The sequence below is a fragment of the Oryctolagus cuniculus genome, chromosome 11 (assembly GCF_964237555.1).
Source record: "Oryctolagus cuniculus chromosome 11, mOryCun1.1, whole genome shotgun sequence".
Lineage (NCBI taxonomy): Eukaryota > Metazoa > Chordata > Mammalia > Lagomorpha > Leporidae > Oryctolagus > Oryctolagus cuniculus.
The window spans coordinates 55,365,991-55,389,209 of NC_091442.1; the positions used below are offsets into that span (position 1 = coordinate 55,365,991).

Consider the following 23,219-nt stretch of genomic DNA (forward strand, 5'->3'; position numbering starts at 1 on the left):
CCACCACCTCACTGTGTGACCTTGAGCAAACGCCATTACTTCTCCAAGCCTGTTTATTTATAAAATGGGGGCGAACTGGCACAAGTTGGAAAAGATTTCCCAGGCTCCACCCGGTTCTGAAACGTTCGATAATTGCTCAGCTAGGGTGCAGCCTCCTTGTAAGGGGCTGGGGAGGGAACTGGAGGGGTACCAAGTTCAGCAAGTGGCGCAGAACCCACTGGCCGAGCCAGCTTCCGGCAAACCCCTGCCCTCAGAGAGATACTTTCCGGGGAGACTGGGGGCGGCGACGGGTGGGGAGGGAGTAAGCCCGGGCTCGCACCCACGCCCCTGGGGCAAGCTCTTGGCTGACACCTTGCCGGGGAAGGCGAGTCAAGTGCACAAGCAGCGCCTAGGGCCGAGGTGGGGGCACAGTCTCGCCAGGGCGTGCCGGAGTTGCCCGTCCTGGACGAGTAGCGGCGGCACTGGGAGACACCCCAAACCTCCGGGGAGGGCTTGGGAGGGTGCAAAGGCGGGGCTGGGCGCAGGGGGATCCGGAGGGACCGGGCGCGGTTGGCTGCCCGGGGCAGCCGGATGGTGAGAAGATCCTGGTCCGGGGAAAGCCCTGTGGCCGCGGCTCCAGGGCGCCCTCTCTTCGCTCGCTGGCCCTCCGGGGCCGGCTATTTCGGACGAGGGCGCCCCCCGGCCCGGTTCTGGGTCCGGCGGGGGGTGCCCATTGGGTCTGGGAGCTGCTCTATTTTTAGCTGGAGCGCCGGGCGCGAGGAGCCTATTTTTAGATCAAACAATCCGCGCTCCCTGCGTCAATGGAACCCCGCGTGCGTCACGCGCGCAGACATTCCAGGCCCCCCCTTCGCCCCGCCCCCTCGGGCTCCCCGGGCCCGCGCCTCCCCCTGGCCGCCTCCCGCCGGAACCGCGCCGCCCCCCGCGCCCTTGTATGGCCAAACCTCGCCGGGCCGCGTGCGTCAGTGGCGCCCCCGCCCCTCCCCGTGCGTCACGGAGCGCTTAAGAGGAGGGTCTGGCGCTCCCGGGGAGCCCGAGTGGCAGAGGCTGCGAAAGTTAGGGGAGCGTGCAGAAGGGACCGCGAGAGCACACGCGGGACCGAGTCTGCGACTCGGGCCGAGGGTCCCGGGCAGGGCGAGCTGGAGCCGGCCGGGTAGGTGCCCCCCCGCGGGTAAAGTGCATCTGTTTTCTGGGCTGGTGCACGGGGTTGGGGGATGAGACGGGGGTACGCGCGGGCAGAAAGGCGCGCAGGGGCGCCCAGGGCTAGCTGTTGGAGCGGGGTGAGGACTCAGCAGCTCCGGCTGGAATCTACGGGGCGGGAGGAGAGGGGCTGTAGAACATGCAAGGTGGAAGCCACAGGCGTCGGAGTGCCTCTTAGAGCGGGGACTTGTCCAGCAGGCGACGGGCCTGAGTTCTGTCTCCGAGGAGACCCAAGTGGGCATACGGTGCTTTCGGCTTGGGCGCTGATGGGCATCTAGCTATAGGCGGTTAAGGTATCCAGAGCTTCGGTGCTACGGGTGATGGGCCCTGCAGGGGGTCGGCGGACTCCAGCCTGTCAGCCCTGTGCTCCTGCGGGCTCAGTTGCAGGGGGCTGCGTTAGGAGGTCTCTTAACCAGGGAGACTACTAGCTTGGTGGCTGGGCAGTGGAGGGTGCTTGTGCCTGCTGCGTGTTGGAATAAGTGAGTTTGCTTAGGGACAGGGGGGCAGGGTGTCTGCAAGATTGTTTTAACTGTGGCTTGGAGTGAGAATGTGTGTGTGTATTTGTGAGAGACAGAGTGGACATGCTTGTTCTGGGGGATCCTGCATGGAAGTTAGTAGCCTTGGAGTTTTGGTGTGGTGCTACCTGGGGGACCCTCCCCTCCTCCCAGGTCTACTTCCTGATCGCCTCTGCACCCCCTCTCCCAGTAGTCCCGGTTGGATCTTACAGGCAGGGTGCAGCCTGAGGCTTGCTTCGTCTAACAGGTGCAAACCATATTGTTGCCAAAACCTGCCTGAAGCCGGATTCTCCCCGCTCCCTCCCGCCTTCAACCCCACCTCTTCCTCCTTGCCGTGGGACTGCCCTCCCCTGCCCCTGCCCCCCCCCCCCAATCGGGAGGCTAGATGTGAGTCGTATCTTGTGTTCAGTACCTGCATGAAGGTGTGTATGTGTGTGTATCGGGGGGGGGGGGTTGGTGGGGGTTGATCCGGATGTGGGACGTCCCAGTGGAGAAACAGGATTTGAATAAGGCTGGAACAAACGCCCAGTTCTGCGTGGCTGCTGCCTTTCCTCCTCCACCCCCAACCCATCCCTGCCCAGGCTGTCCCGGGAAGGCAAACGTGGCCACACTTATCGGGCAGGTGCTGTATTTTTGTGGATGGGTGCCACTGGGTGGATAGAACTTGAGCTTCGAGGGGCTCTGCTGCCTGGGTTGGTTGTCTGAGTGTCAGGCTGGGGTGGAGCTGACTTGGTCAGGTCCTGGGAGGTAGAAGAAAGGCTAGGACCAGCAGCCTTCCTGGGCTGGTGGCCAGGGGGTGGGGACAGCCTCTGCCCTCATCGCTGTCCCGTTGATTATGGTACTCTGTGTTCTGGCTTGATTTCCTACCCAGTTTTGCCTCTCTGCCTGGTGAGCACAGAGGTGGGCACATCCCAGGCACGGTGGTGGAGACGGAGAGGGTCCTGGAGCCTATTGGGATTGCTTTGTGACTGCTCTGTGGGTCAGGCTGTTCAGGATTGGGGGGTGCGTGACCCCCTTTGCCTGCCTGCTAAGGGCACAGACTTTAATGGGGCGAACCCAGGCAGAAGGCATTTTCCCTTTACCCATCCGCCCACAGGCTCCCCCACCTTAAGTCTCCCACTGGACTCTTAGCAATTCTTAGTCAAATAGCCAGGGAGAGCAGAGAAATTCCTCATAGGGACTGCCCTTGCTTCTGGACCTGCAGAGGGCTGTGCCTGCTCCTGCCGGCTCCCCCTCCCTTGAACATATGGCCTTAAAGGGCTGGGAGCCAGGTTACGTGATCCCCTCGGGACATGGCGAGGAGGCCTGGGCGCCCTTCCTCACTGCCTCTGGGAGCATCCCAGGCAGTCCAGAGCGCATGCCCAGCCCCAGACGGCAGGCAGGACTGGGGTGCCTGTGGGCTCGGCTGCCTGTGCTCCGTACGTGGGACGGGGTGCGGATGGCTCCAGAGCGGCATCTATACCCGGGCTCCCTCCTTAGGCAGCCCTGCCTTCCATCTGGCTCCTCTGCCATTGCCAGAGTGTCCTTGTCCCCCAGCCCCGGGAGGCAGGGGCTTCTGCAGAGGCTGGGGTGTGCCTGCGAATGTTCCCCAGGAAGTGCCTGGTTGGTGAAGAGCAGCAACAGATCTGCTCTGGGGGTGCTGGGCTGGGGCTTTGCCAGGCTGCCCCTCCCACCCACCCTTCTCCCAGCCCGCACCCACGCTCTTCCCTGCTTGGGGAGGGGCAGGGGGCTGGGAACACAGCTCCCCCTGTTGCAGCAGAAAAACGCTGGCTGTGTGCCTCGCCCGGGGTTCCCAGGCCGGCTGGGTGTGGCTGGCCTTCCCACAGATCCCACTCTTCGCTGGGCCACTGCCCGGGGTCTTTGTGGCTAGAGTTGGACGTGGGGCCCCAGCCAGGGGGTCCAGGATCCTGGGCACTGTGGCCTCCTGCCTCAGTGTCCCTTCCTTGGGCTGCGACGCTGGCCAGGCCAGCTGCCTGGCTGCTCTGGGCTCAGCCTTCCGGGCCTGGCTTGGCTCACGGAAGTCCTTCCCCTCTCCTCTTTGTCCAGAGATGCCCTGTATCCAAGCCCAGTATGGGACTCCGGTGCCCAGCCCAGGACCGCGTGACCACCTGGCAAGCGACCCCCTGAGCCCCGAGCTCAGCAAGCCCACCATGGACCTGGCCAGCCCAGAGGCGGCCCCTGCAGCCCCCACTGCCCTGCCCAGCTTCAGCACCTTCATGGACAGCTACACAGGGGAGTTTGACACCTTCCTCTACCAGCTGCCGGGAACAGCTCAGCCGTGCTCCTCGGCCTCCTCCTCGGCCTCCTCCACGTCCTCGTCCTCGGCCACCTCCCCCGCCTCTGCCTCCTTCAAGTTCGAGGACTTCCAAGTGTACGGCTGCTACCCTGGCCCCCTGAGTGGCCCCCTCGATGATGCCCTGTCCAGCGGCTCCGACCACTACGGCAGCCCCTGCTCAGCCCCGTCGCCAAACACGCCCAGCTTCCAGGCACCCCAGCTCTCTCCCTGGGACAGCTCCTTTGGCCACTTCTCCCCCAGCCAGACTTACGACGGCCTGCGGGCATGGACAGAGCAGCTGCCCAAGGCTGCCGGGCCCCCACCAACCTTCTTTTCCTTCAGCCCCCCGACGGGTCCCAGCCCCGGCCTGGGCCAGAGTTCCCTGAAGTTGTTCCCGTCGCCATCGCAGGCCACCCCCCAGCTCGGGGAGGGAGAGGGCTACTCTGTGCCAGCGGCGGCTTTCCCGGGCCTGGTACCCACCTCCCCACACCTCGACGGCTCGGGGATGCTGGACGCGCCAGCGACCTCAGCCAAGGCCCGGAGTGGGGCTCCAGGTGGCAGCGAGGGCCGCTGCGCCGTGTGTGGGGACAATGCTTCGTGCCAGCATTATGGCGTTCGCACCTGCGAGGGTTGCAAGGGCTTCTTCAAGGTACTTGGCTGCCGGGGCGGGGGTGGGGACTGGAAATCTCAGCCCAGCAGGGTCTGTGCCATCATTCGTCAGCTCAGCCTGTCCTGCAGGGAGTGGGGTAGCCACCTGCCATTTGCCCCGGGGCATATGGCTGCCTCAGGGACCACAGAGAGCTGAGGGAGGTGGGGGGGGTGCAGGCAGCAGTGCCCAGGAGGGGACATTTGAGTGGCCAGCCTCTGGTGGTCTTCTGCCTGGCCACGCTCTCCTGTAGGGGCCTGGTGGGAAGGGGTGGCCCAGGCACTCATGGCTCTGGCGTGAGATGGAAGCATTTGGACAGAGGGTTTGGTTCTTGAGGGCTGGGGGTGGACTGGGGAACAGGCTGTGTGTTTGTCCCAGTGCTGGGTGCCTGCTCAGCTACCCATCCCCACACCCAGCCCCTGGGCGCTCTGCTGTCTGCCATGGGAAGGCACAGGCCAACACAGGCACTACAGGTGCGGGAACTGCAGGGGGCCCCTAATCTTGTCCTGGGGTCTTCCTCTTGAGGTAGACACCTCCCCTCCCCACCACCCCGCTCCCGTCTCTAAGATTTTTTTTTCTCCCCCCCGTCCGGCTCTCCCTCCCCTGCCACCCAAATGTTAGAAAAATAGCTGTGAACAGAGAGCCCTTTTGTCTGCCATAGCAGCAGGATCTGGACGGCGGTGCCCTCCCCTGGGCTCCCCCCACCCCACCCCCCAAACCCTGACAGCCTGTTCCGCGTCCCCACCCAGCGTACGGTGCAGAAAAACGCCAAGTACATCTGCCTGGCGACCAAGGACTGCCCTGTGGACAAGAGGCGGCGGAACCGCTGCCAGTTCTGCCGCTTCCAGAAGTGCCTGGCCGTGGGCATGGTGAAGGAAGGTGGGTGTCGGGGGCGGGGCCCAGCAGGGCGGAGCACGCCCGCCCCGGAAGGCTGCATGGCTGGACCCCTGAGTCCCCCTGGGAGATGCTTCCACCTGCCTGGATGGTGAGGGTGGTGGTAGGTACAGGGGGAGGCTCCTGTAGGCACTTTGGGTCTCAGGGCCTAGGGACAGGACTCCCCAGCGGTGGGGTGCTTCCTCACCCCTGCCTGTTTTTCTGCAGTCGTCCGGACAGACAGCTTGAAAGGGCGGCGGGGCCGGCTACCTTCGAAACCCAAGCAGCCACCCGATGCCTCGCCTGCCAATCTCCTCACCGCCCTTGTCCGCGCGCACCTGGACTCGGGGCCCAGCACGGCCAAACTGGACTACTCCAAGGTTAGCAGGCATTGGGCTGTGCTTCTGTGCATGCTGGTGAAGGCCTCCCCTGCCCCTGACCCGGGTGGACAGACCGAGAGAGGGGGAAGACAGGTGGCCGCAGCCCCGGCCGGTCGCTAGGTGCGAACTAGCAGCGCATGAGTATGGGGCGGATCCCAGGTCACTGTCACGGCCAGCCCTGGCCCCTGCTGGGCGTGCTGACCCCTTGCCCGGTCCTCTCAGTTCCAGGACCTGGCGCTGCCCTGCTTTGGGAAGGAAGACGCCAGGGACGTGCAGCAGTTCTACGAGCTGCTCTCCGTGTCCCTGGAGGTCGTCCGGAAGTGGGCCGAGAAGATCCCCGGCTTTGCCGAGCTGGTGCCGAGCGACCAGGACCTGCTGCTGGAGTCGGCCTTCCTGGAGCTCTTCGTCTTCCGCCTGGCGTACCGGTGAGCTGCCCCCCGCCGCCTCCCAGCCCCTTCCTCTGCTGGCCAGCCCTTGGGACTTCCCAAGCCCTGATGGCCGTCTGTGTCCCTGCGGTCCTCCAGGTCTAAGCCGGACGAGGGCAAGCTCATCTTCTGCTCTGGCCTGGTGCTGCACCGGCTACAGTGTGCCCGCGGCTTCGGCGACTGGATCGACAGCATCCTGGATTTCTCACGCTCCCTGCACTCCTTGGTTGTGGATGTCCCTGCCTTCGCCTGCCTGTCCGCGCTCGTGCTGATCGCCGGTGAGTAAGTTGGCGGCAAGCTGGACCCACGGAGGCAGGTGTCAGGGATCTGATGGGTCTGCATGGGTCCCCCCACCCCCCACCCCAGGCTCGTGCCTGCCTGGAAAAGTGTGGGGACAACAGGAACTGGAGAGGCGGCCCCAGGCAGCCTCGGAGTGATGGCCTGCAGGTGGCATGTGTTTGGCCTAGGGCTTGGGTGTGTTTTTAAAGTGCTGCATACAGGAACAGTGTTGGAGCAGCACCTTGGTCAAGACACAGACAGGACCAGGCCGCCACCCCCCCCCCCCGGAGTCCCTCCTTGTGGCTCCTTCTTAGTCCCGGTCTCCCAGCCATCACTCAGTGTGGACTGTGGGGGAGACGCTGTCAGTTCCCTGTACTTTCTGAAGTGCCACCATGCATCTTCCGCCCCCCACCCCTTTTTCCCCCCATACATGTCACGGGGGATCCAGTCGTGTAGCACAAAATCAGAAGTAGTGTGGGCTGAACAGGGCGTGGAGAGTTCTGCAGCCTCGCTCCTGGAAGGCGCTCCCCTAAAACACACCTGCTTGGCTCTGGGCAGGGTTAGGGAATGTCCAGCCCTCGGGCCATATGCAGGGCCCCTGGGATCATTTGGTGTGGCCCTGGCAAGGCAACCACAGGCAGAGCTCAAAATTCAATACATCTCTAGCAGGCTTTTAAAAAAAAAAAAAAAAAAAAAAAAAACAACCAAAAAAACAAGATTTATTTATTTCACTTGAAAGGCAGTTAGAGAGAAAGAGAGAGAGAGAGGAGAGAGATCTTCCATCTGCTGGTTCACTCCCCCACATGGCCAGTATGGCCAGGGCTGGGCCAGGCTGAAGCCAGGAGCCTAGAACGCCATCCTAGTCTCCCATATGGGAGGCAGGGGTTCAAGCACTTGGGCCATCTTCTGCTGCTTTCCCAGGTGTATTAGCAGGGAGCTGGATTAGAAGTGGAGCAGCTGGGACTCGAACTGGTGCCCCTGTGGGATGCTGATGCCACAGGCTCATTATGGCCCATGACCGATGTTACAAATGTCCAAACGGCACTTGGCAGAAATAAAGTTCCTCATCTCTGCTCTAGGGCTTCTCAGAGCAGAAAAGGCCTGGGCCCAGCCAGGAAACCAGGGTTAGGGGTTTTACTTTTTGTGTGTGACCTTGGGCGAGCCATGTAAGCTGCCCGGGGCCTCAGTTTCTCACTGGGAACTTGCGCCTATGTCAGCTTCCTGCCTTTGGCCTCTACAGAGTGTGAAGGTGTTCTGGGGGGTGCCCCGGGCTGGAGGCTGGGGCTGCGGGAGTCTGGTCCTCAGACGGCTGAGCCACTAATGCTGTTCCTTCCTCTAAGACCGACACGGGCTGCAGGAGCCACAGCGGGTGGAGGAGCTGCAGAACCGCATCACCGGCTGCTTAAAGGAACACGTGGGGGACAGCTGCTTGTCCCGCCTGCTGGGCAAGCTGCCCGAACTGCGATCCCTGTGTACCCAGGGCCGGCAACGAATCTTCTACCTCAAGCTGGAGGACCTGGTGCCCCCTCCGCCCATCGTGGACAAGATCTTCATGGACACGCTGCCCTTCTGACCCAGCCCCGGGACAGGCGTGCGCCCGTGCGTGCATGCCCTTATGCCACCCCACGTGCCTTCAGCCCCGAAGCCTGGCCTTTGAACTACAGACTGACTCACCTCCTCACCTGCTCGGAAGGGGCGTGTGTTCACGGTGGGGGGGGGAGGGGTGACCCAACTATGATGTCTTACCCGAGCCCTGCTCTGGCCTTCATGGTTTTTTTTTTTTTTTTTTTTGTAAGATAAACCGTTTTTAACACACACCACCGTGCTGTAAATAAGCCGAACGTTGCTGTATATACAGGAGGGCAGAGGTTGAGGTGGGAGGAAGGGCCCGGGGGCCCCCCAGCCTGGGCCAACCTTTCCAGTCTCCTGCCACTTGGGGGTCCCTTCCGCCCCTCCTTCCACATGTACATAGCCTGTCACTCAAGGGAGAAGCCAAATGACACATTCTGACATTTATATTTGTGTATTTTTCTTGGATTTGTAGTATGTGACTTTTCTGATTAATATATTTAATATATTGAATAAAAAATAGACATGTAGCTGAAACTGGGGTTGTCTGTCTCCCTTAGCCCCTCTCCCCGCCACCAGCCACACAACCCCCGCCCCCCCTTTCCTTGGCACCTGCTTTATAGAGCTGCCTCGCACAGCACTCGGGCTGGTCTCCCAACATGGAGGAAGGCCCTGCCGACCCAGGGGCCAATGAATCCGAGCTGTTAACAAGTACCTATGGCCAGGGGCCGCCCCTCTAAGAAATCAGAATCTACAATGGGCCCAACCCCAGGCCCAGGGTGGCTGGCCACATGTGGGCTCCAGCCCCTTGCCTGTGCTCGGTGCCTGCTGGTCATTGTCACCTCCATAGGGACCTGGCTGGAGTCCTGAAGGCAGTGGCCTCGCACCTGTCCCTCACCATCTCTGGCCCGGGGCCCTGGGCATTGGCTGGAGGCGGGCAGCCCCAGGGGATGGGGCTGTCTGTGCTGTGCTTAGCAGCAGAAGCAGGGGCCTCCCCCATGGCTCCACCCGCACACTGCAAAAACAGCCTCACTTCCGGCTTCCTGAAGGGTCCCTGTGTGGCGGGGGTGGGGAGGCCACGGCCCTGGCTCAGTGACCACTGTCTTGGCAGTGCCAGGGGCTTGTGAGCATGTGCCAGGGCCGCCGGTGGCGGGGGGGGTGGCGTTTGTCAGCAGAACCATCTCCCAACAGCTTCCCAGCCCACCTCTGACCCTCCAGGCTGCTCTTGGAGAGCCCCTATTCCTCTCTGAGCCTTGGTTGCCTGCTCTGCATGGGAGCAGAGCTTGCTGGGAAATCTCCATCTCGCTGTGGCCCTGCCGCTCCCCCCAGGTGGGTGTGGGCACTGGGCAGGCCTCTGAGGGGGCAAAGGACTGCTTGGGGAATGGCCAAGAAGATTTTTTTTAAAGGTTTATTTATTGACTTGAGAGGCAGAGTTATACACAGAGAGAGGGAAAGACAAGTCTTCCATCTGCTGGTTCACTCCTCAAGTGGCTGCAATGGCCGGAGCTGGACCAATCAGGAACCAGGAGCTTCTTCCAGTTCTCCTATGTGGGTGCAGGGGCTCAAGCACTTGGACCATCTTCTACTGCTTTCCCAGGTGCATCAGCAGGGAGCTGGATTGGAAGTGGAGCAGCCGGGACTCAAACTCGCGCCCATATGGGATGCTGGCACTGCAGGCGGAGGCTTAGCTCGCTGCGTCACAGCGCTGGCCCCCAGGGAGAATCTGGATCCCAGTGCACGTTCGAGGCCCACAGTGAGGACATCGCTCATGGCGACTGTGCAGGATGGGACCCTGTGGGTGAAGTCCCTTTCCTGTGACGTTTGTCATTTCTTGCCTTTGCTGCTGCCCAGTGAGGCCAGCAGGAGCGTCCCTACCTCCCAGTGGAGTGGTGAGGAGCCAGCACGTGCTCTGGAGCCCGCACCTGCCCCTGGGTTTGCTCCTGTCTGCTGTGGGCTGTGGGCCAGTTACAATTACACTCATTTCCTAGTGTTGCTGCTGTCGGGGTTACCTGAGTGACTCTGAAACGTTCAATCGGTGCCTGGCCTGTGGGAAGCACCCAGGGAGTCTCGGCTGTTGTTTTTAGAAACAGAGGCTCACCCTGTTCTCTGGAAAGGAAATGACAAATGACTTTGCCAAGGCCACTGGGCTCGCAAGCGGCTAAGCCCGGCGTGTTTGGCTAATGAAGCCCAAGGTCTCCTGGCTGGGCCTTGTGAGAAGCCGCCCCACTGCTGGCTGTCCCCTTCTGGGACGCTGGCATTCGGGTACCCCGTGGAAGGGGGAGCTGATGCCTCCAGCTCCGCCGGCCCCACGCGGCCTCGCCCAGGTCCTTTCTCCCCACTCAGCAACTGGGAGCACTGGCCCCCACTCTCGCTGGGCCCCGAGGGCGGACAAGGGGCACTGAGCCTGGTGGGCGGCACAATGGCTGCTCTGTCCCTGCGGCCGGGGGCTGGGCCCGCTTCCGACAGGGGACAATAGTCAAAAGGCTGTGACGCCACCGGCAGCCCGGGGCCTGGAATCCCGGGCGGGGTTTTCCAAGGCCTCAAAGCCTGCTGTTTGTCCTTACAGAGAGACCCAGGAAGCCTGCCTCTTGGCCTCCCCCACCCTGCCCACGCTGGCCCCCTCCCCAGCCCTGAAGTGCCACCAGCTGGCTCCCAGGTCTAGCTGGGGGGCGGTGCTGTGCCTGGGGTGGAGGAAGCTGCTCCACACCTGGGCTCTGGCCACCAGATCTTTACGATGGAGGGCGGTGGGGAGGTTCAGCCTCGAGGAGGCGGGAGGCTTTTGAAGGTCACGGGCAACCCCACTGTAGTATACAGGGTCCATCCTGTCCAGTGCACTCGGCTGCAAGGCCTAGGGCAGCTGGCGCGGTGGCCACTGGGAGAGCCAGCCACCACGAGGCGGCTGTGTGGGCCGCCCTCATGCGAGAGCTGGGCCTGGGACTCCCAGGGGGGTTTTGGCTTCAACATCTGGGTGTCCCCTGTCCCTCTACCACATGCCCGCAATGCAGGGAGACCCCCGGACTCTGCCCACTGCAGGGGGTGAAGCTGGAGGAGGGAGAGAGCCCTCGTGAGGTCCACCAGGCTTCCAGCCCCGTGAGGACCTGGCCGTGTGGACCCATGGCTCAGCCAGCATGCTGGTGCGCAGCCTGCATCCCCGCCGCAGCCCTGGCTGGGGGGAGCTGTCTGGGAAAGGCCTAGGCCGGCCTGGGGGTCTCTGAAACCTCTGGCTCCTCACGGTGGGGACGGGAAAGAGCCACTGCAAGACGGGGGAGCAGTCTCTCTTATTTCCTGAGGTCTCCTTCCGTTTCTGAGGGCAGGAGGCCCACTCGGGGGGCCTGGCTCAAGTCAGAGCCAGCCTCCCTCCCTTGGCCGGCCCACCCCGTCCACCCCGGCTCCCCCTCGCCTCCTGCTAGGCCCTGAACCTGGCAGGCTGGGTGGCTGCCTGAGGTCTCCACAAGGTCTGACCCAGGCACTGGCACTGTCCAGCCTCAATAAATCAGGCCCGTGTGGCCACGGGGCCTGGGGGTGGCAGCTGGGCCGGGGAGGGGAGCGCGGCGGGGGGTGGGGGCCTGTCCTGGTACATGCTGCGTTAGCAGGGAGCAGTGCCCAGCTGCCAGCCAGCCGGCGGGGGTGCTGACGGTCACATCACAGGGAGCCCAGCCACGGGTGGCCCAGCGGGAAGCCTGGACCCCAGCCGGGCTCCCAGGTAGTGGGGCTACAGTGGGGATACAGACCCAGATGCCCCCTGCCTGCCAAGGAACCAGGGACAGAAAAACAGCCCCCCCGGGGGGGGCCAGAGACACCATACACCCCCCCCCCGCCAGGGGTGGGTAAGCAGCCCTTGCGGCCGTGCAACCCAGTCACCGAATCCCCTTCCCAGAGGGAGACCCGTGTCTCCTGAAGGAACAGGCACACAGACCTGGCAGGAAGGGAGACCCTGGGGGCGGGGACGAGGGACTAAGAAAGCCCCACCCCCAGCTCGACTTGGCTGCACACACACACAGGCCTGGCCCCCACCCCCGGCCCCCGTGATGGCACAGAGCCCCCCCCCCCCCCACGATGTCATCAGGAGAGCCGGGCCTGCCGCCCCGGGCCGGGTCCAGTCGGGGGGCCTCCTCCTGATGAGGCTGGGAGACGCCTCAGCCTCTCGCCTTCAGCCACTCTCTCAGCCCAGCCATTTCCTCCGCTGTGGAGGGCGGGGACTGGGAGTGACACTGCAGAAAGGGTGGGCGGCGGAGGAGCCCCTGCCCAGGGTTCCCAGGGGGCATTAGTCGGAAGGGGACAGCTGGTCCTCCTCGCCCCCGCGCCCTGGCCCCCCGGCTGGGAGTGGGCAGGGAGGGTGCTGGCTCTCCGGCCAGGCTGGCCACCGTCAGGAGCCCCCAGCCTGACGTCAGTGCCACTTATTGTTGTCGCTGGGGCTTGAGTCACACCCCGTGACGCCACTGGGGTCAGCTCTGCAGCGGCCGGGGTGGCCTGCGGGGCCAGCTTCGGGGCTCGGCTCTCCCCTGGGCGCACACCAGGATGAGGTGGGGCCATCCAAGGCCACACTGGCCGGCCGAAACCAGCTGCCTCCTCCCAAGGTCTTGGGTTGGCCTTCAAGGTCCCGCCAGGGGCCTCTTGCTGCGGGCCTGTGCGCCGGGCTGGCCGTGGCCCTGGGCTCCGGCCGAGAAGTCGGCCAGACGCTGTCCTTGCGTCTGCTGCCGGGGAACCCGGCTTCCAGCTCTGACCCTTGCTGAGCTTGTCCCGCCACCCCCCTCCACCCCAGCCTTTCTCTCTCCTCCAGAAAGTCTTCCTGGAATCATCCTGGAAGCTCGGCTCCTTCCTGGAACCAGCCTTTCCCTGCCCAACTCCTCGGGCTGCCGTCCTGTGCTTTCCACAGCCACCTGAGTCTCACTCCCCACAGCCTGCTGGGAGCGGGGCCTGGGACCCCTGGTCACCCTGAATGTGTCACTTCCTGTTCCAGGCCACCGGCGTTTCTTTGGGTTGACAGCGGTCGCCGCCAGCCCGGCCTCCTCTGACCCCCACAAAGCCTGCTGCTGTTTCTTTTCACACCACGTGCTGGGGCTCCTGCCTGCATGGAGCTCGTGGGCCATCTCTGAGCTCCCAGACCCACTGAGGCTCGATTTTGCTGTCTCGACAGGGGCAGTGACAAGCGTGTTGGGGGTAGAGAGTGGTCATCACTGCCCCCGGTCCCTGGTGGGCTCTGGGCTCTGGGTCCCGCCCCCCCCCCCCTCAGGGGTTGCTGGGCTGCAGGGCAGGCAGCTTTCTCTTTTCCCAGGCTCACCTGGGAGAGCTGCCCAGGCCTGGGACAGGCGCGAGGGCTCTGTGTATGAGCAGGGCCTCTCGGGGGAACGAGATGGGGTGGGGGAACAGACTTGGGGGAGAAGGCCAGCCAGGGGCGGGGCTTGCGCACCTGGGTGTGGAAGAATTGGGTGTGTGTGTTGGGGGTGCTGGAGCCACCTGTACCTCCTGCTTCAAGATGTAATCATTCATTCCTTCTGGACTCTGAATTCAGTGACATCACGTAGTTTGGCCATGGCAGGAAACGCAAATGCCACATAGCCAGGCATTTCCCTCCAGGCCAGCAGACACCAAGCACTTGCCAGTGCTGGAGATGGCACTACCCGGGGAGGGCCTGGGCTGGAGAGGCCAGAAAGAGGGCTCTGGGGTGGGAAACAGGCCTGGATTTAAGGCCCAGGCGCTGTCACTTCCTGTGTGACCCTGGGCAAGCCATGCAAGCTCCAGCACTGTTAGTTTCTTAACTACCTCCTAGGGTTGATTTGCACCAAGCTGCCACTTGCTGCCCTGGCATCCCAGCTTCGAGTCTCTGCTGTTCTGCTTCTGACCCGGCTTCCTGTTAATGTGCCTGGGAAGGCAGCTGAAGATGGCTCAAGTGCTTGGGCCCCCGGCCCCTGGCCCGGCTATGGCTAAGGTGGCTGGGGGAGGGAGATGGGAGTGTGAGGGGCAACCAGTGGATGCAAAGTCTCTGCGTAACTCTGCCTTTCAAAAAAAGAAATAATTTTTAAAAAATATTTATTTATTTATTTGAAAGTCAGAGCTACACAGAGAAGAAGAGGCAGAGAGAGAGAAGGAGAGGACAAGAGAGAGAGAGAGGTCTTCCATCCGATGGTTCACTCCCCAATTGGCTGCAACTAGGCTGGAGCTGCGCCGATCCGAAGCCAGGAGCTTCTTCTGGGTCTCCCACGTGGGTGCAGGGGCCCAAGCACTTGGGCCATCTTCTGCTGCTTTCCCAGGCCATAGCAGAGAGCTGGATTGGAAGTGGAGCAGCCGGGACTCGAGCCAGCACCCATATGGGATGCCGGCACTGCAGGCGGTGGCTTTACCTGCTATGCCACAGTACCAGTCCCAAGAAATAATTTTTTTAAAGCCCTTTTTAATCCCACTCAACAAATGTGATCTGTCGTTTTGGGAGATGAAGTCTAACCCCTAAGCAAGTAGCTCAGCAGTGCCTCCTGGAGGAGGTGGGGGCATTAACAGAGCCACCGACAATGCCCGCTTTACCCTGGGCTTGCAATCTACAAATAGAAACAAAGGTAGCCGGCGCCGCGGCTCAATAGGCTAATCCTCCACCTAGCGGCGCCGGCACACCGGGTTCTAGTCCCGGTCGGGGCGCCGGATTCTGTCCCGGTTGCCCCTCTTCCAGGCCAGCTCTCTGCTGTGGCCAGGGAGTGCAGTGGAGGATGGCCCAAGTGCTCGGGTCCTGCACCCCATGGGAGACCAGGAAAAGCACCTGGCTCCTGCCATCGGATCAGCACGGTGCGCCGGCCGCGGCGGCCATTGGAGGGTGAACCAACGGCAAAGGAAGACCTTTCTCTGTCTCTCTCTCTCTCACTGTCCACTCTGCCTGTTTAAAAAAAAAAAAAGAAACAAAGGTGTCCCCAGGAAGTTTCCAAGGGCTCAGAACCCATATTCCTACCACTTTACAGGTCGCAAGGTGTGGACTTCTTCGTTTGCTAGAATTTGACAGGCACAGGGACGCGGAGACGGAGAGAGGGAGCTTCCAGCCACAGGTTCGTTCCCCAAAGGCGCGCCACACAGGGAATGGAGGTCTCCCAACCACCTGAGACAGCACCTGTCGCCTCCCAGCTGGAAGCTGGGGTCCGCGGCGGGGCTGGGACTCGAACCTAGGCACTCCCCTAAGGGATGTGGGCGTCCTGTTTAGCAGCTCCCTGTCTATGCAGCGGGAACTCGAATGCCAAGGGCCTCCGACAAGAGATGGCGGAATTGCCAGACTTACAAGAACCATCGCGGCAGGCTGCCAAGGGATGCTGCTGGCTGAAGTGAGCGCTCAGCGACAAGATCCTTGCTCCAGCATCTACATGTGGGTTCCCGGCCGGGGAGCCTGTGATACACGCTCCAGCTCTGCCGTCCAGTCGGCCGCATACACAACCTCCCCCAGACCGCTTCCGGGTCTCAGCAGGGCCGGGGACCCTGTTCTGGGACCCCAAGGCCGGCTCGCCGCCCAGACTCCTCTCCGCCGGCGGAGGCAGCGCGGAGCACACCCGGCCGCTCCTTCCCGCCCATCTCTATGGCGGAAGTGCGTCGTTCCATCCGAAGCACAACAACATTCTCAGTGGTAAAGGGTGAATGGACTCGTCCAATCGAGGGGGGAAACACCTCACTATTAAAATTTTAAAATCCGAGAGAGAACCCAGAAAAAAGTAGAATTCAGTTTTCACAGAAGAACAGGACTGCAGATGTGCGCAAAGGTGATTGTACAGAAGATCTGAGCGTCGCGTTCCAGGTGGGCTCGGTCGAACCGGGCGCCTCCCCCCGCTCCGGAGGCCGCGGCGCAGGTGGAACCGTCCCGGCGCGGCGGCTGGTCGGGGGGCCGGAGCTGGCTTCCGGCGCCGGCGCCGTCTGTGGCCGCGGTGGTCTGGTGCCGCCGCTAACGCGCCTCGAACTTCAGAGTCCGGTGAGTCTGGGCGCGGGGCGCTGTCCCCGAGACAGCCCGGGAGTCCGCTGTCCCCTTGCTGCCGGGAGTGCGCAGGTTCGCGGGGGCGGGGGCGATGAGAGGAGCCGGACCCGGGCGGGGGTTGTTGGGTGCGCCCCGCGGGGCCGGACGGCTGTTTAGCGGGAGGAAGTGGGAGCGGGGAAGGGGCCTGAGGCCAGGCTGAGCACACGGTGGGCGTCCGGGTGCCCGTGGCTCCGAGTCGGCCCCGGGGGAAGCGGCTGGGGGAGGAGTCGTCCCGCGCCCTGCTCGCTGGTAGCGGGGTCCTGGGGTACAGCAGGTGCTTTACGGACCAGACATGGCTGCTGTGAGAAGGGGACTGGGGTATGGGGGTCGCGAGAGGGGGAGCTATGGAAGGGGGGGCGGCGGGACACCGCGGGGCTGGGCCGACGCGAGCTGTGCGGAGGCGGTGGTCGCCTGTGGGAGGTGGCGGACTGTGTCCAGCGCTGGGCCTCTCCGTCTGCGCTCCTGTTTGGTTCTGTCCCATCTCTCCTTGCCGCCGATCCCTCCCTCCCGCCAGCCGTAGGGTAACGTCGTGTCCTGGCTAATATTAGCCGTAGGATAACGAATGGCCAGTACCTGGTGAACACTTGCCCGAGATCGACGCCCCTCACCCCCGGCCCTCACGTCCCCTCACCCAGTTGCAGGGTCTTCCCCGGAGTCTGGGTGGCCCTGGAAACCTGGGAGATCTGGGGTGCGTGTGCATGCCTCGCTCAGAGAGTCAGCTTTTTAAAAGCTCCGTCTTCAAGGCTTCCTTTGAGTTCTCAAAGCAGCGTGTGACTCGAGTAGCTCCAAGTCGTCCTGTGCTCTGTAGCCAGGGGTAACGCACAGACTTGGTCTGCACGCAGTGACGGCGCCTGGCTGGCCACTACGTTCTCCTCAGAGCCTATTCGGGGGTCCCCAAGACCATCCTCCGGTCTCTTCCCGGCCCCGCGATGTTTGCCTGCCTGCCTGCCTGCCCTCCACCCTGCCAGCTTCCCCAGGGCAGGGCTGTGCCTACCTGCGCACGGCCAGTGCCTCTTAGCTGCTGTCCGGGGATCGGGCGCCAAGCTTGGGCTGCCTGTGGGATTGCAAACCCCTGCTGAGCGTGGTCTGGTAACGCACAGCCGGGTGCAGAGCAGGGCTGTGCTGACCTGGGCGCCTCTGGCAGGTTGGCCCGCCCTGGTGGGGCCGCCGCCGCTGCAGGATGAACTGTCGCTCGGAGGTGCTGGAGGTGACGGTGGAGGGCCGGCAGGTGGAGGAGGCCATGCTGGCCGTGCTGCACACGGTGCTGCTCCACCGCAGCACGGGCAAGTTCCACTACAAGAAGGAGGGCACCTACTCCATCGGCACTGTGGGCACCCAGGACGTCGACTGCGACTTCATCGACTTCACCTACGTGCGCGTGTCCTCTGACGAGCTGGACCGTGCCCTGCGCAAGGTTGTCGGGGAGTTCAAGGTAGGGGCGCGGGGATCCCTGTGTGCCCCTTGTTTTGTGCGTGGGTGCATGGGTGCGCGTGCGCTGGCTTCTTCCGGTCTGCAGAGCTGGTGCCTTCAGAGCTGCTCTTGGGGCCCCGGGGGCTCAGGGAGGGAGTGGCTGTGTCCAGGGGAAGCCCCAGCTCCTGGCTCTCTCCACGGGCTTCTGCCTCCATCTCCCCGAGTGGCTCCGTGGTGGGGAGGGGGTCCCTGTGGCAGTGTGGCCGTGGGGGTGGGGGCCTGTGTGGGACGGCCAGGCCACAGTGCTAACCCTGGCTCACTCGGGAAGAGGGAGTGGGTGTATGCTTGTTAATTCCACCTCCATTCAGATGTGCAGTGTTTCCCTGTTTCCATGAGTGGATATTTTGATATTTTTACAAGCCTGTCCACCTGGTTTACTCCTTAGACTCCTGCAGCGGCTCGGGCTGGGCCAGGCCAGGACTGGGAGCCAGGAGCCCCGTCCAGGTGTCCCATGTGGGTGGCTGGGCTCCAACTACATGAGCCTGCATCCGCTGCCTCCCAGGGTGCGCAATAGCAGGAAGCTGCATTGGAAATGGAGCAGCTGGGACTCGAACTGGCGCTCAGATACAGGAAGCCTGCCCCCGTAGCGCCAATCCCGGCTGGGCTAGGAGATAGGTCTGCTCAGTTTGCTCCGTCACTTCACACAAATCCTGTTCCCTCGGGCTGGGGCTGGGAGAGCACTTCCCTGGGGCGCCGAGACCCGTGCTCCGGCTCATCGTGTGCCCCCCCCCCCCCCACAGGAGGCCCTGCGCAGCTCCGGCGGGGACGGGCTGGGGCAGATGTCCCTGGAGTTCTACCAGAAGAAGAAGTCCCGCTGGCCCTTCTCGGACGAGTGCATCCCGTGGGAGGTGTGGACGGTGAAGGTGCACGTGGTGGCTCTGGCCACGGAGCAGGAGCGGCAGATCTGCCGGGAGAAGGTGGGCGAGAGGCTGTGTGAGAAGGTGACCAATGTGGTGGAGGTGATGAACCGGCACGAGTACCTGCCCAAGATGCCCACGCAGTCCGAGGTGGACAACGTGTTCGACACGGGCCTGCGGGACGTGCAGCCCTACCTGTACAAGATCTCCTTCCAGATCACTGACGCCCTGGGCACTTCCGTCACCACCACCATGCGCAGGCTCATCAAGGACACCCTGGCTCTGTAGCCCTGGCTGGAGCCCAGGGAGCTCCCGCTAGAACCCACACTGGGAAACTCGGGGCGCCGCCGAGGGGGCTGCTGCCAGCGGCCGTGTCCTACACACCCCCTGCGGGGCCCTCTGCCGTCCCCGCGTGGAAGCACACCACTGGGTTGGTGAATAAAGTTGAGAGTGCAAGTTGGGGTTGAGCCGTCCTCCCCGGCGGTGTTTGGCCCCAGACGTCAGCCCTTCCAGTGTTCTTGCGAGGGCGCGGTGTGATGGGCTTACACACCAGGGGTGCCTGGGCGGCTGGAGAGTCACACAGGTAGGGGTCGCTCAGCCAGACGCTACCCTGCAGCCCCGGACTGAAGCCGTGGGGTCCAGACGCGTGGCTTTTCTCTTCCCTGGCTGGGGAAGGCCCTGTGGCCACAGCACACGCGCAGGTCCCCGCGTGCCCGAGGCGGCAGCTCCGTGTGGGTGTCTCCGGTTGGCCAGCTGGGGCCTGGGCTTCCTCCAGGCAGGCTGGCCTCGTGCTTACCGGGGCCTTGCCCTTGGCGAGTTCCACGGGCACAGGCAGAATCTCCAGTGGGTGCTGTGTGTGCACTGACTTAGTTCATATTTTACGATGGCTTTTGGCTCTGCCTGGGGCAGTTCTGAGTGGATGGAGGAGTTGTGTGTGAGGGCCACTAAGGGAGCTTGGGGTGGGGGGCTGGTGTGGCGCAGGCTCGGAGGCCAGGAGGCAGGGATGTGTTGATGCGTTTTTCTCCGGTGAAGCTGCCCTTGGCCATGGGGCGTTTGTGCCTGAGGTTCCGTGGGTGTTGCTGATCCTGTGTGAGGCCTCAGGGGGTTGGGGGATCCTGGAGGGGGGGGGGGCTGGGGAGCTGGGGATGGCCCCTAGCAAGTCTCTGCCCGCGCATGACCTTCCACACGGCCCTTGCTGATCTGGTTCCGCGTACTGGGCTGGCACAGGTGCGTGTGAGCAGGAGGGGAGCAGAGGCCAGCGGCGGGGTCCCTTAGACCTGGCCTGAGGGGCGAGCGTCTGTCCCAGCTTTCCCGGAGCCGCCTGGCCGGGGGACAGCCAGCTGGCGGCAGGCTGCCGTGGGGGACAGGACAGTCCTGGCCCTCCCTCCTGGCACTGGGATTTCCCCTGAGTTAGGGGACCCGTTTATACAAGGGTTGGGGTGGGAGGCCTGGTGGCCCAGGTCTGAATGTCCCCCCAGGCTGCCGGAGGCCCCTCAGGCTGATGGGGCGGGGGTGCGGGGTAGAGTGGAGAGCTTTGGTGCTAGAAATTCCCGAAGGGCAGCGCCCTCGTCCTGTGTCCTGCTCAGAGGGGTTGCGCCCTAGCCAGCAGCTAGGACGGGGCTGTGGGGAGGTGCCTCCTGTTTGCCTTCCTGGCCGGGGAGAGTCCTTGGGGCCGGGGTGCCTGGGTCCGGCTCGCTGTGTTTGCATGAGTAAGTAGGGCTGTGGGCCTTGGGGACGGGAAGAAACACGCCTGGCTTGTGGAGAAGGGGCCGGAGTCTGCGCTGGAGGAGCACTCTGTCTGCCCCGGAGGGTGGGGGCCTCGGGGACCCGCCCCTCTGGCCCCTCCCCGCTGCTGCGGCCGGGCCTTTGGCACATCTGGCGGCCTTGCACACATCTGGGCAGCCGCCGGCGCCGGAGCATGAACGGCTCGCAGGTGGGCGCTGCGGCCCCGGCCGCCTGGCTGACCTGCTGCAACCAGTCGGGGGCGCCGCTGGAGCTCCCTGGGGGCCGGCGCACAGTGCAGGCGGTGGTGCTGGGCGTGCTGTCGTTGCTGGTGCTCTGCGGGGTCCTGTTCCTGGCCGGCGGGCTGCTCCTCCGTGCGCAGGGCCTGGCGGCACTGCTGGCCCACGAGCGCCGGGCGTCCTGTGGCTCCGAGCCCAGCGGCAACAGTGGGGGCGACGACTCCTCCTAGGTGCCCGGCCTGCCCTGGGCGGCGGCGGCCTTGGGGCAGCCAGGACCCAGCCCAGAGGCTCCGGGGTGCTGCACACAGGTGAGAGGGCTGGGCACAGGGCGAGTGGCAGCCACGCCACGGAGCACTCATTGAAGAGGCCCCTTGGGGAGTCAGCTCCTGGGTGGCTGCCGTCCCAGCTGAGCCCGGGAGGGAGGGAGGCTGTGCTGGGATCGACCAAGGAGTGCCCCTCCCCTCTCCTGAGTGTCTCCTCCCCACCCTCATGTCCTTTTCTTGGGAACAGAGGCCGAAGAGGGTCGGTGAGCCCGCCCCCAGCTGCGTCCAGGTTTTAGGGGACCCCTGCCCCTCTGCTTCTTCCCAGGCGGGCTTGGGTAAGGCTCCTTTCTGCCTGCTCTGGCCGGGAGTGTGGCTGGATGGCCGTGGGGGAGGGGAGGTGCGCCAGGCCCCCTCGGGGCCAGGACTTGGTGTGTTGTGTGCGTTGGGGTGGGGGTGGGTGGGTTATGCGGTCGGCCCAGCTCCCAGCAGCTGGGGGGCCTCAGGGGCACGTAGCCCCAGGAAGTGGGGCTGAGGGTTCCCAGCTGCGGGGGCTCCGTCTGGGTCTCCTGCCTGCGTCTCCAAGGACAGGAACCATATGGAGGAAAGGGCCTGGGTGGTCCAAAGGAGAAGGTAACTCCGGGCCAAGGCCACCCCCCCCCCCCCCACCTCCTGGCAGAGCCACAGGGGCTGAGCCGGGAAGCCTGCTCTGCTCAGCTGTGTTAGTGGGAACTCGGGGGGCTCCTGCGGGTGGGTGGGGGTGATTCTGGCCTCTCTTGCCCTTCCCACTCTCCAGTGCTGCCCTGCTTGCCCAGGACTGGGGCGGGGTCCCCAGTTTCTCTCCCAGAGAAGGGAGCCCACTGGGTGCCTGTGAGAGGGGCTGGGAGGGGTGGGGTGGGGTGGCGGCTGGACAGGTGCAGCACAGCCGCTGTGAAGCTGCCAAGAACCTGCCAGCCTGCCGGGCGGCCCAGGGCCTGGCGCTAATCCCAGCCACCACCGTGCCCTTGCTCATCGGCCACTTCTCACCTTGGCACCTCGGTGACGACGAGTGTGTGCCCCGCTGGGCCTGGCCCGGGGGCCCTCAGTGTGTGCCCAGGGGACACAGCCCGCTCGCCGGCTGGGTCCTGGGGCTCTGGCATGGCTGGGGTCTCCCTGCCATCTGGCCTCATGCATCTTGTCACTTGCCCAGCCTTCTTCCCCCAGCCACGCTTCCCCAACAGGGGGAGAGGGTCTTGGGAGCCTTCACGTCTTGCAAGTGGGGGCTTCGAGAACTTCGCAGAGCAGCTCTGAGGTTCAGGGAGCAGTGGCAAGTCTCGGGGAGCAGCGGAGCTGGCGCTGGCCCCCAGGACCCCCTCATTTCCCAACCTGGACGGCCTGCCTGCTGCCCCAGCGCTCTCGGAGCTGCTGCCATGGGTGGCCTCTTGGCAGAGAGGACCTCTGTGTCACGGCCCCCTCCTGTTCCCTCTTGATGCTGGGAACAGTCGCAGCTGCCCCGGCGGCTGGATTCAGCTTTGCCCGGCCTGACCCCGAGTCACGGGGAGGGGCTCCGAGGGTCAGCTGGATTAAACCTCTATGGAGAAAAGATCCATGGTCGGAGTGGAGGGATCGGGGTTGAGTGGGGAGACCAGTGCCTGGTCCTTTTGGGTTCAGGTTCAGGTGGTGTTAGGGTCATAGAGGGGGCCAGTGGAGGGCAGGGCTGGGCCCCAGCACCGTTGCCTCTGCTCCCACCTGGGACGATAATCCCACCTCCCGCCCTTGCTGTCCCTTCACCTCAGTGCTAGGGGACCTCCGCGTCCCCTGGGGGAGGTCCTGAGATGCTTGCTGTGGGGCTGTGGGCCTGGGTAGGGCCGTGGGAATACTGGGAAGTGGGTGCTCAGCCGGGGTGAGGTGGGGTGTGGGTGTGGGTGGGTGGGTACCAGTCTGAATACCTCCCGGGGAAGCTGGGCACCTGGGCTCTTGGCAAGCAAGCTCCCTTAGGCTGTGCTTGGGAGCTTGGGATTGGCTGGTCACACCCTGAGCTGGGAGGGGCTGAGGGTTTATCCTGTCCACTCCCTGGCCTCCATGCAGGGTAGCCCCTTGACCAGCGACACGGGGTGGGGGTTGGGGGACACGGCTGTCTTTGCAGATTCTGGAGCCCTACACGCACAGCCTGCCTCCTGGAGCATTCTCCCGCTGCCAAAACGCCATCGCCCCGGCCCGGTTTGTGGTGCGGATGACAGGCTAGGGGCCAGCTGGACTGTGGAGAGACCTGCACCTGGAACCCTCGTGTTCTGCTGTACCTCCTGAGATGCGCCTGGAGTGCATGAACCCGCCGGCCCGGGGACTGGGTGCTGGCCGTGCCCCCTCCACCAGGCCTCTGGGGACGACGGGCCCGGCCCCTGCTCCGGTGCGGGGCGGCAGTGGTCTGAGGGGCCCGTGGCCTGTCCTGTGGAGGGCTGCGGGTCCGTGTCTCACAGGGAGGCCTGGGGTGCCCCAGCACCCGGCTGTGCCCCATTGCTTCCTACCACTTGTTATTAAATGTGTGGGAGAAGAGTCTA

The 23,219-nt window shown here is 64.0% G+C and overlaps 3 protein-coding genes across 9 annotated transcripts in view; all 3 read left to right on the forward strand.

Moving 5' to 3' along the window:
* The window catches only part of NR4A1 (nuclear receptor subfamily 4 group A member 1), a 31,778-nt gene extending 23,082 nt beyond the window's left edge, over positions 1 to 8,696 (forward strand). For 3 of the 4 annotated variants that reach the window (XM_070052266.1, XM_051845497.2, XM_070052267.1), the window contains 6 exons: positions 3,759 to 4,636; positions 5,383 to 5,512; positions 5,735 to 5,886; positions 6,109 to 6,311; positions 6,411 to 6,589; positions 7,931 to 8,696. In XM_070052266.1, coding sequence (XP_069908367.1) covers positions 3,759 to 4,636; positions 5,383 to 5,512; positions 5,735 to 5,886; positions 6,109 to 6,311; positions 6,411 to 6,589; positions 7,931 to 8,163 — 1,775 coding nt within the window. In that variant the 3' untranslated portion in view covers positions 8,164 to 8,696. Of the gene's footprint in view, positions 1 to 896; positions 1,151 to 3,758; positions 4,637 to 5,382; positions 5,513 to 5,734; positions 5,887 to 6,108; positions 6,312 to 6,410; positions 6,590 to 7,930 lie in introns of those variants that run through there. The other variant, XM_017341875.3, reaches the window with a different exon arrangement.
* Positions 8,697 to 15,941: 7,245 nt separating this feature from the next.
* ATG101 (autophagy related 101) lies at positions 15,942 to 18,917 on the forward strand. Of its 2 annotated transcripts, none has more exons than XM_002711194.5 (3): positions 15,942 to 16,092; positions 17,279 to 17,566; positions 18,345 to 18,917. In XM_002711194.5, the coding sequence occupies exons 2-3, from the start codon at positions 17,315 to 17,317 to the stop codon at positions 18,747 to 18,749; spliced, it is 657 nt and encodes a 218-aa protein (XP_002711240.2). In that variant the 5' UTR covers positions 15,942 to 16,092; positions 17,279 to 17,314; the 3' UTR covers positions 18,750 to 18,917. The 2 variants fall into 2 exon arrangements, with proteins under 2 accessions (XP_002711240.2, XP_017197368.2); XM_017341879.3 differs by having other exon boundaries at positions 16,016 to 16,167.
* Positions 18,918 to 19,057: 140 nt separating this feature from the next.
* On the forward strand, positions 19,058 to 23,219 carry SMIM41 (small integral membrane protein 41). Of its 3 annotated transcripts, XM_070052270.1 has the most exons (3): positions 19,058 to 20,730; positions 20,933 to 21,020; positions 22,808 to 23,219. In XM_070052270.1, the coding sequence occupies exon 1, from the start codon at positions 20,380 to 20,382 to the stop codon at positions 20,650 to 20,652; it is 273 nt and encodes a 90-aa protein (XP_069908371.1). In that variant the 5' UTR covers positions 19,058 to 20,379; the 3' UTR covers positions 20,653 to 20,730; positions 20,933 to 21,020; positions 22,808 to 23,219. The 3 variants fall into 3 exon arrangements, with proteins under 3 accessions (XP_069908371.1, XP_069908370.1, XP_069908372.1); XM_070052269.1 differs by having other exon boundaries at positions 20,933 to 23,219; XM_070052271.1 differs by lacking the exon at positions 20,933 to 21,020.

Coding starts and splice junctions, on each gene's coding strand:
- ATG101 (XM_002711194.5), top strand. CDS start 17,315: ATGAACTGTCGCTCGGAGGTGCTGGAGGTGACGGTGGAGGGCCGGCAG. Junction 17,567..18,344: donor AGGTTGTCGGGGAGTTCAAG/GTAGGGGCGCGG, acceptor CCCCCCCCACAG/GAGGCCCTGCGCAGCTCCGG.
- SMIM41 (XM_070052269.1), top strand. CDS start 20,380: ATGAACGGCTCGCAGGTGGGCGCTGCGGCCCCGGCCGCCTGGCTGACC.